The sequence below is a fragment of the Solanum stenotomum genome, chromosome 8 (assembly GCF_019186545.1).
Source record: "Solanum stenotomum isolate F172 chromosome 8, ASM1918654v1, whole genome shotgun sequence".
Classification (NCBI taxonomy): domain Eukaryota; kingdom Viridiplantae; phylum Streptophyta; class Magnoliopsida; order Solanales; family Solanaceae; genus Solanum; species Solanum stenotomum.
In genome coordinates, this window is record NC_064289.1 from 13,198,848 (window position 1) to 13,214,823 (window position 15,976).

The following is a 15,976-nucleotide window of genomic DNA, read 5'->3' on the forward strand; positions in this document are numbered from 1 at the left end:
CTCTTATTGCTCTTAAATGTTGTATCTTGACCGGCTATAAATATCTTAATCATGAAACCAAATTTCTAACAATTTGTCCTCAACTCGGAGTTAAAATCACCCAAGAAGATGACATACTTCTTTACAACTTGTTCCTTCACATATTTCTAACAAAGATGTTTTCACTTAATTGAATTCCAACAGTACTCAAATTGGTTCAACAAAGGTTCTATATATATGTGTACGCAGGCAGACCTACAATATCTATCTTAAAAGTAAATAGATTGTTTTCGATAAACTCTTGGCTTAAGAAAAATCGTCCAAAGTAGTCTAGGAGAAAGGTAATAGATATACAAAAATATCATATAGTAGCAAGACAATAACTACAACAAAATAATATGATAGTCAAAAGTACAAGCAACCACAAATAGTGACAAAAACTGGAGGAGAAGAAACTATCTACCCTAATATGCGTCCTCCACAAAGGAATATACACCATGAATATAGTTTATACGAAAGTTTTTGGTGAGATACACTTAGGTTCAGACTATATCGAGTTATCTTAACGTTGGCAAACATGTCATAATTCAATGACCAAACCCTTTCACAAAAATATTTAATTTACCCTATTCTTATATATATAATTTTTTACTTAATTATTTATAAATATTAGATATTCTTTTACAAAAGTATATACAATCCAACATGAAGCGATGACCAATTATCTTGACCACCTGAGCTGATAAGTACATGTAATGTACGTGACGAGAGACTAATAAATTAAAAAAAAAATAGCAAATAAAGTGGTTAAGAGAGGATATTGATCAAATAAAATAAGACGGAAACAATATCGTACAAGAACATAATTTTATATTAGTAATAAGGATTGTAAAATAAAAATTGTCTTAAAGAATTTTGAAATTGTAAAATAAAATTGTGTTATATAAGTGAATGATTCGTTATTCAAGTGAATGACTTATCAATCAAGTTATCAACCCTTTTAATAAATCACAACTTATTTAACTGCTTCTTATTTTATGGTAACTATTTGAATTTTATAGAGCTGTAAATTTCCATATATTAAAAGTAAATAAATAAGGAAATATTGAATATAACTACCACTATGACACGGAAAACGGAAAAAATTAGGAAACTAATGTCCTATATAACTCTACACTCACAAAAACACGCTCAAACTATACCAAAAAAAAAAAAAAAAAAAACAGTCTGAAATTGTTCTGTAATGGCGAAAAATCAAGAAGCAGAGATTATGTGGAAGAGGGGTAGAACATTAGGGCAGGGAGGATTTGGTTTTGTTTCATTGGCTTCTACTACTCATTCTCCTCTCATTCCATCACTTATTGCTGTGAAGTCTTGTATGTTGAGCCATTCTCACTCTCTTGAAGATGAAACTGAATTTCTAAGAATGTGTCAAGATTCTCCTCATGTTATTCGATCTTTCGGAGTTAAAGTCACCCAAGAAGATGATATACTTCTTTACAACTTGCTCTTAGAATATGCCTCTGCCGGGAGTCTTGCTGATCGTCTTCTCAATAATGATCAACTAGGGTTGCCTGAGTTTCAAGTACAAAAACACACCAAGAATGTTCTTTTAGGGCTAAGGTTCATTCATCGAAAAGGGATCATTCATTGTGATATAAAGCCACACAACATTCTTCTTACTTCTACTGATGATGATGATGATACAGAGGAGGTGGCAAAGATCGCTGATTTCGGGCTTTCGTTAACTTTGGAACAGAGCTGGACGCAGAAACAGGGGATGAGAGGAACTAAAAGGTACATGGCACCTGAATCCCTACTTAAACAGGAGTACGGCCCAGAAGCTGATATTTGGGCACTTGGATGTACTGTTTACGAGTTGATCACTGGGACACCACTATGGGAATCATCCAATTCAGATCCAAAGTTTGATGATGTATTGCAACGAATTAAGTACGAGGAACCAAATTTGGAGAATGACAAACTGTCTACAGAGGTAAAAGATTTCTTGAGATATTGTCTGATCAAGAATCCAAAATCGCGTTGGAGTGCAGGACTGCTATTGAATCACTCTTTTCTGAAATCAGCTGACAGTGTCCTGCCTCCAAAGAAGCGGAAGAGGCAACATGGTTACATGTCCAGTTTACACAGGCCTAACCAAAAGAGAGCATTCAGAACACAGCCACACATTCGTCATTTGATTATAGAACACTGATGCAGATTCTGAAGACAAAAACTCGATTTTTTAGATAGATTGACTATAGAACATTGACACTGTATTATTATATATGCTTATAGTTATTCTTTTGTGTGTTTCTTGTACAAATCAGGATGTTACATGAAATAATCCAAAACATATCGTATGTTCATCCATGTATTTTTGTCATAATGAGTTTTTCAATATCTATGGTTCAGACATGTGTCTGATGAATCTCATAAACACTAAATTGGCTCAGATATTAGGAGCATATACCACCTTAGTTAATGCTAATATTTTCATACGCGAGTTTATTATGAAATGCTAAACCGGAATTGAATGTTTCTTCAACATTTGTAACAAATTCATTTGCAGTGAGAAGCAGAAGAGGTGAAAAAACAAGATGGATTCTTTTCTTCTTGTATATTTTTTTGATAAAAAATGTGATTATTATTATATATACATTCATATATGTGATACAGAATTTGATCCATATATATATATAATGAATGTCACAGAAATTCATGAGAAATATATGTATTGTAGTGTATATATATATAGTTGCATCCTTATTCTCTTTATATAGCCTGATCATGAGTCAAAACTAAAGCAGAACCCTGCAAAAGAAATTAAATGTGTGTTAGCTCTTTTTTTTTAAATTAATAATAGCAAAATTGGTGTTCTTCAAGTAATAGCAAATTCAGAATTTAAATAATAAGATAATTTATCTCTAATTACAAATGTCAATTAATCCACGTATAATCAATGTATACTAGCTAGAAAAAGTAAACAATAAATTTGTCTATCATTATTGTGAGAATCCTTTGTTTATATCACAAGTATCAAAAGTCTTTCTTCTTTTTTAAACTTTGTGTTCATTAAAGTATGTGCAGGAGAATGAAACATCACCTGATGAAGGTAAACGACAAGGGATTTTTACACAAATAGCCAGTCGGATTCAAAGATTTACTTTTTAGTTGATATACATAGATTATACGCTGATTATACATATACCTCTGCTGGCTATTTTTTAGTTTAAAGTATTGGGTGGACAATATTCTTAGGAGCACAAACTCTATTGATGAATCAAGAATTTGCAATGTATATTACCTTAGTGTCAACAGCACTTGCCTCTTATAATCTTTATCTTCTTTGGAAGTTGAAGAATTTGATTGCAAAAGCAAAGGTTACTGCAAAGATTATACAGAAACCAATAACTGCAACACCAGCAGTGCCTAAGAATTCCTGCCTATATCCAAACTGTTCTTTAATGAACCTTTTTATTGATACTGTATGAACACCATCAGCAAGCATAAGATGTTCATTTACTTCTCCGTATTGTGATGTTAAAAGTCCATATAAACTCCATGCTACTGGATTAGCCCAATAGTACCATCTCCAATAAATAGGAATTCTCTGAAATCAGAACAATAAAGTTAGTGAATAGGCAAATTCCAAGATTTAGTGACTTACTCCCTCCGTTTCAATTTGTATGTCTGGTTTGACTTGACACGGAGTTCAAGAAAAAAGACTACTAACAAACATTTGTGTCAGGATGGTAGAGATTAAAGAGCATGATAGAGCATTACCATTCGAGAAATCATGAATCCGCTGAACAAATTCCACATCATGTAGAATGGTGCAGCAAGAATTGCAGCAATGTTATGGTTTGGAGAGACTGAAGTAGTCATCATACCGAAGAGAGTGAAGTATAGGAGTGTGAAGTACATGAAGTATATGTACCAAACGAACTTTGAGACGCTCCACTCGAAAGATGCCATGAAGTAGAATATGGTACTATATATTAGTGTTTGAATGAAAACATATGGAAACTCAATTGTGACCTGCAAAGACAGTAAGGTTATCCAATTTAGACCAAGCAAATGCATCATTCGCGGACCAAGTCTTACACCGAGTCATATAGAAAAGCACACGAAGAATATAAAGATGTCATGCCTGTGCAAATGCAAAGGGTAGAGCTGAGTACATCCCGGCTGCTCTTTCACGATATGAGACGAACCTCTCAATAAATACCACAGGTTGGACAGAGGAAGCGTTCGTGATTCCAATGAAAAGAACAGCTGCATACATGGATCCCATAGCATTTAATATGTCCTGCTGAGTACTCCTGTGGTGAAAATGTTAGCAGATTAAGTGAAAATAATTACTAACTTGTATTGAGGAGAAAGTTTTAGTATGACAGCATTTAGTTTTCTGATTATGAGGAATCATTTGAATAACTTCAAGTCTTGTGCCAAAAGATCAAAATGAGTGAATGGATTTATATTGTTTTGAATGGTAAAGGCAAAGTTTCAAGAAAGAAACCTCTTAGAACCAAACTTCCAGCATATACTTCCAAACATCAATGAGATTATGACCGTGTAGAAGAAGCGCACAGCAGTATATTGTGGATTGCGCCAGTAGGACAGGTTTTGCTTCCATAGACATGCAAGAAACTGTCCGAAAAAGGACTGAGAGTACTTGCTTGAGAAATATAGCTCAGCTGAACCTTCTTGTGGTTTGCTTAAACTTTCAACCATTTCCTCATTTTGCCTGAAATGACAGAAACATTGTTAATTATTGAAAGCACGAATCAGATAATTTCTTCATCACACACACAGAGGGAGAGGGAGAGAAATACTGGAATAAAGTTGATTTTCGATATATGTCAGCAAAATCTACACCGAGGCGATTTTCTTCTGCTGAAGAAGTAACTTCAAGAACCCAAGCAGCAGGGTTCTGTCCAGACCTAATTCTGTGTACTCCATGAATTGCCTAGAAAATTACAAGTGGATTATTTATCATGCAGTTTTTAAGGCATAGAAAGCTCTGAATTGATCAGTTAAAGGATTACCTCAAAATACTGAATAAGATTGCATGATCTGTTCCCTAGTGAACCAGCATAAATGAGCTGTCCACCTCTTTTCATGAGCAAAAGCTGCATACATACAAAGTAAAATCATGTCTTACTTGTGATGAAAACTAAGGTGATAGCTATATGTAACTACTAAAACTGTAAGTGCAGTGTTTAATTCAAGATTTGATATGTATTGAGCAAGATTTAAGATGAAAACCTCGTCAAATGATTCGAAGATATCTATACTAGGCTGATGGATGGTGCAGACGATTGTTCTTCCAGTGTCGACAATGTTTCTCACTGTTCTCATTACAATGGCTGCAGACCGGGCATCTAGTCCTGAAGTAGGTTCATCCATAAAAACTATTGAAGGATTGGCTACAAGCTCAACCGCAATCGTCAACCTTTTCCTTTGCTCTGTTGACAATCCATCTACTCCAGGTAGGCCAACCAAAGCTCGACGTAATGAAGTTAGTTCCACTAACTCCATAACCTCTTCAACAAAAGCCTGCAAAAGAATGGTCCTTCCTCAGGTTCTGTATGTACAGATTATGGCATTGTCATAAGTTCAAAGAACTATAACGATTACCTTTTGTGTTTTCACGTCAACCTGAGAAGATAACCGGAGCCAAGCAGAAAACAGTAGTGACTCATGGATAGTTAAGCAGGGGGAATGAACATCATTCTGTTCACAATATCCGGATACTCTTGCAAAAGTTTCTTGCTTCTTCGGGTGTCCAGAAATATAGATATTGCCTGTTATATGTCCACCAGTTTTCCTTCCAGCTAAAACATCCATTAGAGTAGTTTTACCAGCACCACTGACACCAACTAATGCAGTAAGCACGCCCGGCCTAAATGCACCAGTAACATTGACTAGTAACTGTAGTTTATCTCCTAGCCCCTGTAGCTTAAGCTCCTGAACAAATAATTTCGTACACTAATAAGGAATTTGCTGTAGAACATATTACATTTCATTGGTTACTGTAATTGAACTGCTGTTGGTTTACCATGGGAACTTCAACGTAGTAACTAATCTCCTTAAAACACATGGAAAGAGGCTCGAATGGAAGAACCATGCCTCTTCGTTTCTTGATCTCTCTTCCTGCCAACAGACCGGGAATCGTGAATATCTACTCATTGCAACTAAAAGCTAACCCTCAAAAGTGAAAATGCTTTAACAAACCAGTGAATGAGTGTGAATGGTTCAAAAACTCTCTAAATGGAACAATGTTATCTTCACTCTCTGGTTCCTTGTCCTTGTTCTGGGTGTTTTTCTTTGAAACAACTGCTTGCTGGCTCCCTAATGCTGCAGAAAGTTGTAAGAACATGATAAATTCCCAAAGAACTTGCATCTTGTTTCCTTGTATTAAAACAATAGGTATGAAAAGAAACTAGAACAATTGGCATTAAGAGCAAGTCATGTTAACTAGTAATACTAGAGCATCCAAACATCTTTCTTTTGCACAATTCTTTGCGACAGCTAAACTTCCTCTCTAAACGCGTCACAATAAAGACTTGTAGAACCAGAATATTGGCTATTTAAGATGATAGTATATAGGATTTTAGAAGAAGAAACTTACGGTTGAGGTAAGTCAGAAACAACGTGAAGAGGGCGTTGAACACTATTATATACCCAATCAATGCACCAACACCGATCCAATACCAGTAGTTCTCTGGAAACAAGCTGCGAACCTTCAATAACATCTGACCCAGAGATATGTTGTCCCTAAATCTCTGCCAGTTTAAAGTGAAAAGATAAATTTATATCCAACAGTAGTACTGATTAACAAATGAGCAACATTAGTAAATAGTAGTCCAAACATATTTTTATCTGAAGCATCAACACTTTATAGTAGTCATTTCTTAGTGTTTAAAAGAATTATACAAGATAGAAGGCCTTCGACACCATGTGAAGAGAACAGTTGTTTTTCCTCGGAAGATAGAAATTCGTAAAAAAAAGGAAGAATACATGCTAATAGATATATCTCATTTTCATGAATAGACACTGAGTTTGACTAACTCCACCTGAGTTTTTCATTGCTAAGTTGGTGATCCCTTATGTTTGGATGTATTAAAGTGTAGATTATTAGCAAGTCTTGGACTGTAATTTGATATGAAACAGACACAAACAGATACCAGAATACCAAATTACCTTATCCCAAGAATGGCCACGGAACTCATTTACTGAAGCTGAATTCTGGGCATACATCAAAGGGGAAAACCAGTAACCCCAAATCCACCAACTTGGGATGCTATCTGTAACAAAATGAAAAGTTCAACTACAAACTAATTGAATAAAAGCCATTTTCTCTCAGCGTGAAGTAACTAATTCATTGACGAGCCAAATTGAGAGTGTAAATGACCTCTTGAAATAACAAATCCTCCGAGAGCCATGACTACCAACATTGCAAAAGATCCAAAGGTATTAGCAACTATCATATTTCTGCCTAGTGATGCCATCACACGGAAAAGTCCTATTGACATCTGATGCAATGAGAAATACAACAGAAACTGACGGAAGCACCTGTAGTTATTAAACAAAATGAGTTATCTTACCTCTATCAAATATGGTGAAAAGCTAATACAGAATATAAAACAAGATGAAACGAATAGAACCACTTGTCAAAAAAGTTAAAAAGATACCTGGTTATTTGAGGATCAAAGCCAACCACATAGTATGTAGCTGCAACCCAAATAATGGACTCTAAAAGTGATATGGGAATACTCAAAAGCCAAGACGGAAGAGTATATATCCAACATGGGTAGAAATGTAAATCTCTCTGCTTGTAAAGAACGGGAAGCTTGGCTATCAGCATAGGCACCTCCAAGAAACCATTGAAAAGAACCATAAGAATTGCAAAGTAGAGAGCACCGAGGTAAACAGCTCCATCTTCAAGTGTATCATGATGCATTGTTGAACGGAAGAACACACTCATCATTATCAAGACAATCAGAAAGAGCTGCAAAATGGAAAACAATATGTCCACCTCAACAACTAACAGTATAATTCTACAAGGGATCTAAAGAAGCAAGGTGATTTTCTTTTGCAAAGAAACTGTTAAGAAATATGACCTGTGTGACTTTGAAAACGAGCACAGCTGAGTTTCGCTTTAATAATAGCAACTGCCAGTCAAAACTGATCTTGAGAAGCTCAGACTTTTTCACACCATAAGTACTAGAGGACAGAGCTGCTGGATGACCGTCACGTTTGTCGAATGGAATAGCCAGTTCTTGCGCCAATGCATTACCAACATGAAAGGATTGAAACCCCTCAGCAAACTTTGTTACTGATACATAGCTGTACTGACTATTGAGAAACCAATACTGCCCTTGATCTTTTTCAGATGTTAACTGTGCAGAGATAACAAGATGACAAACCAAATAAGAGCACTATCAATATAGCATCAGTCAAATGCTTGAACTCAGACAATTACCTCTTGAAGAAAATCAGCAACATTTTTCCTGGAGGGGCACTTGAAACCCATAAATTCAAAGAACTCAAGAGCAGTTTCGCGGGGACCTTGATAAATGATTTGGCCCTCACTTAATAGAATTATATCATCAAAGAGAGAGTAAGTTTCAGGGTCAGGTTGCAATAAAGAAACCAGGGTAGTCCCATCAAATGCGCGAGTCGTGTACTTTAAGTACTTGATGATTTGAAAGGTAGTTGAACTATCTAGCCCGGTTGAGATTTCATCCATTAAGAGTACCCTTGGTGCACCCATTAGTAACTCACCTGCATACATGTCTCACAACTTCAATAATCCAAGCAATGACTTTTTTACTTTTTTCGATAATTTTAAACAAGCAGATGTCAGCTAGCAGAATGAAGGCAAGTACCAGTAGTGAGGCGCTTCTTCTGTCCCCCTGAAATCCCTTTGATCATTTCATCTCCTACTAATGTATTCGCACAAATATCCAATCCTAAAATCTTTGCAGATATTTCAGAAGGATATAAAAAAAATGCCCAAGCAATAGTCCGCAAAGCACAATGAAGTCTATAAAGCTAATATCTTATACCCAGAACATGATGCTATTGATTATTGAAGCATAGTACAGAAGATAAAACAACAATGATTTCAAGAAATTGGACCATAACTCTTCCTTATAATCAACTTATATGTATCTATCACGTTGAGCATGTCCGGTGAAAAGTCATGCATTCAGTAAAGAAATATAAGGTTCATAGTAATTAGTAGCATTTCGACATGTAAAACTAACATAAAGAAAATTATAGGTCCACATGCAGCATGTGGTATGAATGTAGAAAAAACAATGAATTTAATAAAGCCTCACTGCTAACATACCTTTAGAATGTAATCTACAACTATACTTGTCTGTTCTCCCAATGCTACTGCCTGATAGAAAACAATTACATCAACATGAGATTGATGAAGTGGTTTCTCTACACATATAACCTAGAAAACAAACTTCACGCAGAAGCCATACCTTAATAAAAATATCAATATCTTGATCAGGAATTATTCCAGCATTTTTCTCTCTTCTTAGAAGTTCCATAAGCAAATCTGCCCAGATTTTGATGGTTCTATATCAAATTCAACTAGAAAAAGTACCATAAAGTGCATGGCTGATTGTAGCAGGTCTAGAAAATACCATGCTTAAATCCGACACCCTGGCAACGTCCAGAGAACTCAAGTGTCTCCCTTACTGTCATTTCTGCAATGTGTGAATCCCTCTGGCTGACATAGGCAGCCGTCCTTTGAGGAACAAACTCCGTCAGATCATGTCCATTGTAGGTAACTCTTCCTGACATCTTCATAGTAAGTTAACTGCATTAATGAGGGACAAATACAATCTTTTCGAAACAAAAGGTAGCTACAATGTCATCTTGAACCAAAAAAATCAAGTTTTCAGCAATATTTGCACCAAACAAATATGTTTATGATGAATTGATTAAAAATATTTGAAGTATTATCTCATGGATATTCTAGTATTGATATCAAAGGACGAATAGCATGTACACTTGTTTTCAGCTTCCAGTACGGAAAATCAGTCGTTATAGAATGATGCATGTCATTCTCATACTACCACTTAAAACCAATTCATTAGTAGTGCATTTGAAGCTTTTATGTTGTTAAGTTATATGCACTGACAGTGTAAATATAATTACATAATTAGTTCGGTTATAAAGTAATTACAGGTTTATAGTGCAAAAAGTTGTTAAAAATCATTTCATTTCCAGTGTATACTGATAAGCATTGTGATGGAACAAGTAAAGGTTTGTACCATCAAATTCTTATCAAGGCGGCCAGCAAGTGCCAAAAGCAATGTTGTTTTTCCAGAGCTAGGCGGACCCAAAAGCAGTGTCAACCTGAAAGACAAGACCACCTCAGGAGATTCCAAATATAACTCATGGACACGAGACACACTTCATTGGAGCTCAAATCGTACCTTGATGGCCGTAGAAAACCACTTATGTTGTTTAGGATAGATAATTTCTTTCTCCGACTTGGGAAAATCCTCAACTGTCTCAAGGAAGTCTGTTTCATTTTAATTTTTTAACAACAGAAACATTGTCAGACTCTAGTCACTATGAAATCATAATTTAGCAAACACATGAGAGGTGCAGGCTTACCTCAGTCATGTTGAATATAAAGTTGGGAATAGTAGGCAATGCTCTGCTTCCTACATGGACCATTGCATCAACTTTAAGATGCTGAAAGCAAACCTTAACTTTTGGGAATTCCAAATCCACCCTGAAAGTAAGATTAGTTTGATATGTTTAATATGAACCAATACAATGAATAATGTTGAAGATCATATGGATGAAAGAGGTTTAAGACTCTTAACACTTCACATAGCTCTTTCAGCTTCTTGTTGTCCTAATGGAACTCATATTTAAACACCATTATGTCGTTTATAGCTCGATGTGAGCACGTTGAGATGTTTTCAAGTTTATACTATCTGAAACTCACTCCTAAATGAGGCCTGGTTACCATCAAGAATCAATTTTTCAAAAAGCTAAGTTCTTGCCTTTCATACAGGATATATTTATAATGTTAACCATCAACATAAGCAACATGAAGACTGAAATGGTCCTTTTCTTTCGAGTTTAACTTCTATACACTGACAATGTAAAGGAGTTTTACACTATCAGATCACCTTAAAGATAACTATCGATAAATGTCCATATTAAAGGGCTAAGTAAACCGGAAAATAAGGTAGTTAACCCTGCAACAATAAGTTAAAATACACTAATGGCATGAACTCTTCAACAACAACAACATACCTAGTGAAATACCACTAAGTTGGGTCTGGGGAGGGTTGAGTGTACGCAGACCTTACCACTATCTCGTGGAGGTAGAAAGGTTGTTTCCGAATGGCATGAACTCTTCTACACTATATAAGTTATCCTTTTTCCTTTCTTTCTTTCTTTACCATAATTATTATTTTATTTCTTGATAAATGAGGGATAGGAGGAAATTACAACTTCAATGTCCATTCCATCAAAACACAAACATTAATATTTATGCAAATGAAAAACACCAAAGAAATTAGTAACACTTACTAAGCACAAAATACACTAATACAACTTATAAACCTATGTTTGAAAATGAAATTAAAAAAAAACACTTACTTCTCAAATCTTTCCTTAACTCTTTTGAAGAACATCTCTGTATCTTCATTAATAGCATTAATCAACACATCCAAAACTTGCTTCTGTTCTTCACCTTTCATTTTTCCAACATCAACTAAAGCAACCTCTCCACCAATGCCTCGAAAGATCGATGTCCGTGCTCGTATATAAGTAGGAGAACTTTGCAAAGCTGCCAACACAAGATCCTCTTCATTTTTTCTAGCTCCATTTTCACCTCTTGTTGACATAGTTAACTAAGCCACAACTAGAAATTTTTTAATTTTTTTGAGGAGAAATCTATGATATATGATTACAACAAGAAAGTATAGGGGAAAATGATATATGAGGTGGTTAATGTTAGATGTGTCAATATTCCAACAACTTTTGTAGGCTTGAAACCTTTTGCATTAATTTGATGTGTTAAGTGTTAGTAGTTTTTTCCTCTCTACTCCCAACCAATCTTTACAAATCTCTATCTAAAAACATGCATGAGAAAGTGACATTTTCAGAGGCAGATAAAGTGTAAGTTAAGACTTTGGTTACAAAATACTATTTTCAATTTTTTCATTAGTATAAAGACTTTTGTTGGAATACACAAAAGTAGTTAAAACAGTTAGGAAAAAGGTAAGGTACCTTCAACATTTTCCCCCACTCACAACCAAAAATAACATAAACTGAGGCAAAGCTAGAATTTCAATTTTATGAGTTTTGAATTTTATGACGGTGATTTTAAGTGATAGTAACCGAGTTCTAAATATTCAATAAATTTATTAACATAAATAAGCCGTTTGAGCAAAATCTATTAGATTAATTCAACCGATCCAGTTGTTGGTTACTAGCTCCGCCCTTGAACATACATCCTCTATCTCATTTTATCTATGTTTTAGGGTTTTTTGAACGTCCATTAAAAAAAAATCATAAATACAAGGTACTTTAATTTTACCAAGTTATTCCCTTTAATTAAAGTAGAATGATTATTTTCTCTTTTTTTATATTAAGGGTGTATATATATATATATAGTTGGAAATAAATGTCTACTTTAGTCTTGAATTTTTGGAGTGATAATTATTTGGGAATGCTTTATTTTTTTAAGCTAAAGTGATATGTTAATTTTGAACTATCAAGTGTTATTGGACAAATTTGAAGAAGAAGACAAGAAACATACTTCAAGTTCCTTTAGAAGGCCCAATCTATCTTTTTTTAGTTCATACATTTGTAAACGACAGTTTGAGGTTGATAACTCAACTTTCTCCTTGGCTTTTATGATTTTTTATTACTTAAGAATCCTCACTTGTAATATTATCATAGAGTGTATTATAAACTTTATGATGATCATAGAATATCTAGTGTTGTCTAGCTCGTATTCCTATTGAGAATTTTTTATGTTTATTATTTTAAAAAAATAAATTGGAAGGAGAAGTAAATTCTTTCTAGACAATGGAAAAACACGTGACGTTCAACTTTAAACAATAGATATTGCCTCTGAGGCGGATGCTGCGGCACTAAGTTCATCTGAATCTAATATTTTTCATTGTAGAACATAAATTTCTGTGTAAAAATCCATTGAAATCTTAATAAATACTCTCTTCATCCATTTTTACTTGTTCATATTTAACTTGACACACCCCTATAATTAATAAAATGATAAGTTTAATATATCACTTCAGATGCTTTACTTATAGTTCATACATCATATCTTATTTTTAATGTGATTTTGAAAGAAAGGACAAAAACTAGAGTTATTTTTATAACTGTTACTTGATAATGCGTGTGCATTTAGGGGTTGTTAGGGTCACGGAATTAGGTGGATTATCCCAATTTATATTTTGAATTAATTTTATTCTATATTTGGTTAAGGTATTAGCTAAAATCGATATAACTTATACCATATAAAAGGCGTTATTTGAGTTAAAATCCTGATTTTAATCTAATTATAGTAGTGAGAAATCCCAATTTTAAACCATCCTAAGTATTTAAGTTATCAACTACTGAGTTAATCTCTTTTAGTTTCGAATTAATTGCATTCTATGTTTGGTTAAGGCATTAGCTAAAATTGATATAACTTATACCACATAAAAGGTATTATTTAAGTTATAGTCTTAATTTTAATCTAATTATAGTGGTGAGAAATCTCAATGTTTGACCATTCTAAGTATTTAAGTTGTCATCCACTACTCTCTTTTAGTTTCGTAGAAGTTGAATTTTGATTGTCATAAACGCAATAACTAATATGAGCACTTTTCATTTTTTCTAGAACATTTTCTTTTGTTACTTGAAATTCTTCCACTATTCAAAGATACTAACTAAAATCTTCATGAAAAAATTATCTAAATATACAATTTATTTTACCAAAAATTTCTTACCATTTGAAAAAATTATAAAAATCTCTACTCTCTTCTAATCTCAAATACATCACTCTTATGTGATATATCGGGATGCGATATATCGAGACAGATGTATTGTATCAACAAAGGTAATGTATTGGGATAGATGTGTCTTGTATCATCAAAGGTAATGTATCGGGACACGATGTATCGAAAGTTGAGTGATATATCTGAAATCCTTAAATTTAAGGGATTTTTGTAATTTGAAAAAGAAAAGGGATAAAATATATTAGCTCTTAACACTATGGGACACTATGCTATTTTTTTTAATTGAAGAAATGAAGTTCTCAATATGTTATCTACTTATGAGTCCAATTACATATACTAAAAATTGAGGAAAAAAATATTATGATACTGAAAATTACAAAATCCAAGAGACTCTAATCATATAGAGCAAAACATGCATTATATAAAATTTATTCAAGATAAGTGGGAAAGAATATTTGTGGCTTAAATTGAAGGAAGATTTTGATTTATTTGTTCCCTCTTAAATTGAATCAAGGTCAGGATTAGATGTCAACATGCTTATATTAATCTCAAATTTTAACAGGAACGTCTTTCTTGAATTTTAAAATTTAAAACTCTTGATATATATTTTTTTTCTTTAATTTTTCACCTGATGTCCAGATTCACCCAGAAAAATCAATAACTTCATAACTTAGGACTCGAACACAAAAACTTTAATAATAGAATCGAGAAATACTTATCCATTAATCATAATTTTTTATTGTATATAACTCTCTATATGTACTTGGAAGTTTATTTATTATCGTTTATCGTAAATTTGTTTTCAAGTGTACTGTGTGGTTTTTTTGTTTGTTCAATTAATATATTTATTTGTTAGACTTGTCAGAGTTATAGATTGTCTGTCATATTAAATAATTTTTTGAAAGATCATAAATGTGACAACTGAAGACAACCTGTTTTTACGTTATTTTGTCTAACCATTGGACCATCCCTCATTAAATTCTGAAGTATATATTTTCTCATTGTCACATTTGGCATTAAAACTCTATGATGCTTACCATTGAAAAATTATTATTTTTTAATAGGAAAAACGTCTGATATACCCTTTAACTTTGTTATTTCGAGCTGATATATCTCTCGTTATGAAAATAGTTCATATATACTCTTATCGTTATACAAATGGCTCACATGTACCCTTTTCATAACGATAAGGGTATATGTGAGCCATCTGTATAACGATAAGGGTATATATGAGTCACTTTCATAACGAGAGGTATACCAGCTCTAAATAGAAGAATTGAGGGGTATATCATACCCTTTTCCCTATTTAGATGTTTTGAATTGGAGTTTCGCATATATAAATTCCATTTTGAAGTAACGGAATGCTTTCTCCAAATAAAGCCTTATATAGTGTGAATTTAAATTAATCGAACTCCATTGGATATACTAAACACTCGATGAGAAACTAAAAAAAACTCTATGATGTGGTACTTGGTGGAGTAATTCATTTTGCTCACTCTTTTCTCTTTTATTTTCCCTTCTATTCTTTTAAAATTAGTTGAATGGGAATATGTTATACCTTCAAGAATGGATTGAGCATAGAGATTTAACAATTAACATAATTCATTGATAATATGGGGGACAGCTTCACTCTTAATCAAAAATCTTGAGTTCGAACTTGAGTATGGAGAAAATCTTGTTGAAAGCGTCACCCCCAAATGGGCCTTGCAATACACGATACATATTTGGTCGGGGCTCCAGTGTAGACTTTGAATACTAGGCGGGAAACAAAAAAAACATATGGATAATTATATGATTTAACAATTTAATTCTTTTAGTTTGTAAAGATTCACAGGATACGAGATAAAGTAATTACATATTTTAATTAACTGACAACTAAAATATATTTTAATTAGATATCACAAGATTAACTTAGAATTTGTCAATATTTTAAGGGCTGTAAACACATTTTTTTCCTAAGAAACCCTTAA

The 15,976-nt window shown here is 33.5% G+C and overlaps 2 protein-coding genes across 3 annotated transcripts; one reads left to right on the forward strand and one right to left on the reverse strand.

The window, feature by feature from the left end:
* Window positions 1-1,212: 1,212 nt before the first annotated feature.
* Window positions 1,213-2,197, forward strand: LOC125873099 (mitogen-activated protein kinase kinase kinase 20-like). The gene has a single exon (XM_049553973.1). The coding sequence runs from the start codon at window positions 1,223-1,225 to the stop codon at window positions 2,192-2,194; it is 972 nt and encodes a 323-aa protein (XP_049409930.1). The 5' UTR covers window positions 1,213-1,222; the 3' UTR covers window positions 2,195-2,197.
* A 470-nt stretch (window positions 2,198-2,667) lies between these two features.
* Window positions 2,668-11,956, reverse strand: LOC125873089 (ABC transporter G family member 32-like). Of its 2 annotated transcripts, XM_049553953.1 has the most exons (25): window positions 11,635-11,956; window positions 10,633-10,753; window positions 10,449-10,537; window positions 10,284-10,368; window positions 9,651-9,810; window positions 9,486-9,562; window positions 9,344-9,394; window positions 8,877-8,967; window positions 8,471-8,772; window positions 8,109-8,387; window positions 7,680-7,996; window positions 7,400-7,560; window positions 7,189-7,292; window positions 6,617-6,770; window positions 6,220-6,342; window positions 6,044-6,138; window positions 5,623-5,952; window positions 5,251-5,541; window positions 5,031-5,114; window positions 4,818-4,951; window positions 4,502-4,729; window positions 4,133-4,304; window positions 3,766-4,020; window positions 3,287-3,592; window positions 2,668-2,793 (listed from the first exon to the last, which is right to left on the reverse strand). In XM_049553953.1, exons 1-24 carry the CDS (start codon window positions 11,880-11,882, stop codon window positions 3,320-3,322), a joined length of 4,224 nt encoding a protein of 1,407 aa, XP_049409910.1. In that variant the 5' UTR covers window positions 11,883-11,956; the 3' UTR covers window positions 2,668-2,793; window positions 3,287-3,319. The 2 variants fall into 2 exon arrangements, with proteins under 2 accessions (XP_049409910.1, XP_049409911.1); XM_049553954.1 differs by lacking the exons at window positions 10,449-10,537; window positions 10,633-10,753; window positions 11,635-11,956 and having other exon boundaries at window positions 9,651-9,803; window positions 10,284-10,367.
* Window positions 11,957-15,976: the final 4,020 nt, after the last annotated feature.

Excerpts from the sequence above, each read along its gene's own strand:
- LOC125873099 (XM_049553973.1), top strand. The coding sequence starts at position 1,223 with ATGGCGAAAAATCAAGAAGCAGAGATTATGTGGAAGAGGGGTAGAACA.
- LOC125873089 (XM_049553953.1), bottom strand. The coding sequence starts at position 11,882 with ATGTCAACAAGAGGTGAAAATGGAGCTAGAAAAAATGAAGAGGATCTT. Across the intron at positions 10,538-10,632 it reads TTATATTCAACATGACTGAG|ACTTCCTTGAGACAGTTGAG; the intron begins GTAAGCCTGCAC and ends AAAATGAAACAG. Across the intron at positions 5,115-5,250 it reads TCTTCGAATCATTTGACGAG|CTTTTGCTCATGAAAAGAGG; the intron begins GTTTTCATCTTA and ends GTATGTATGCAG.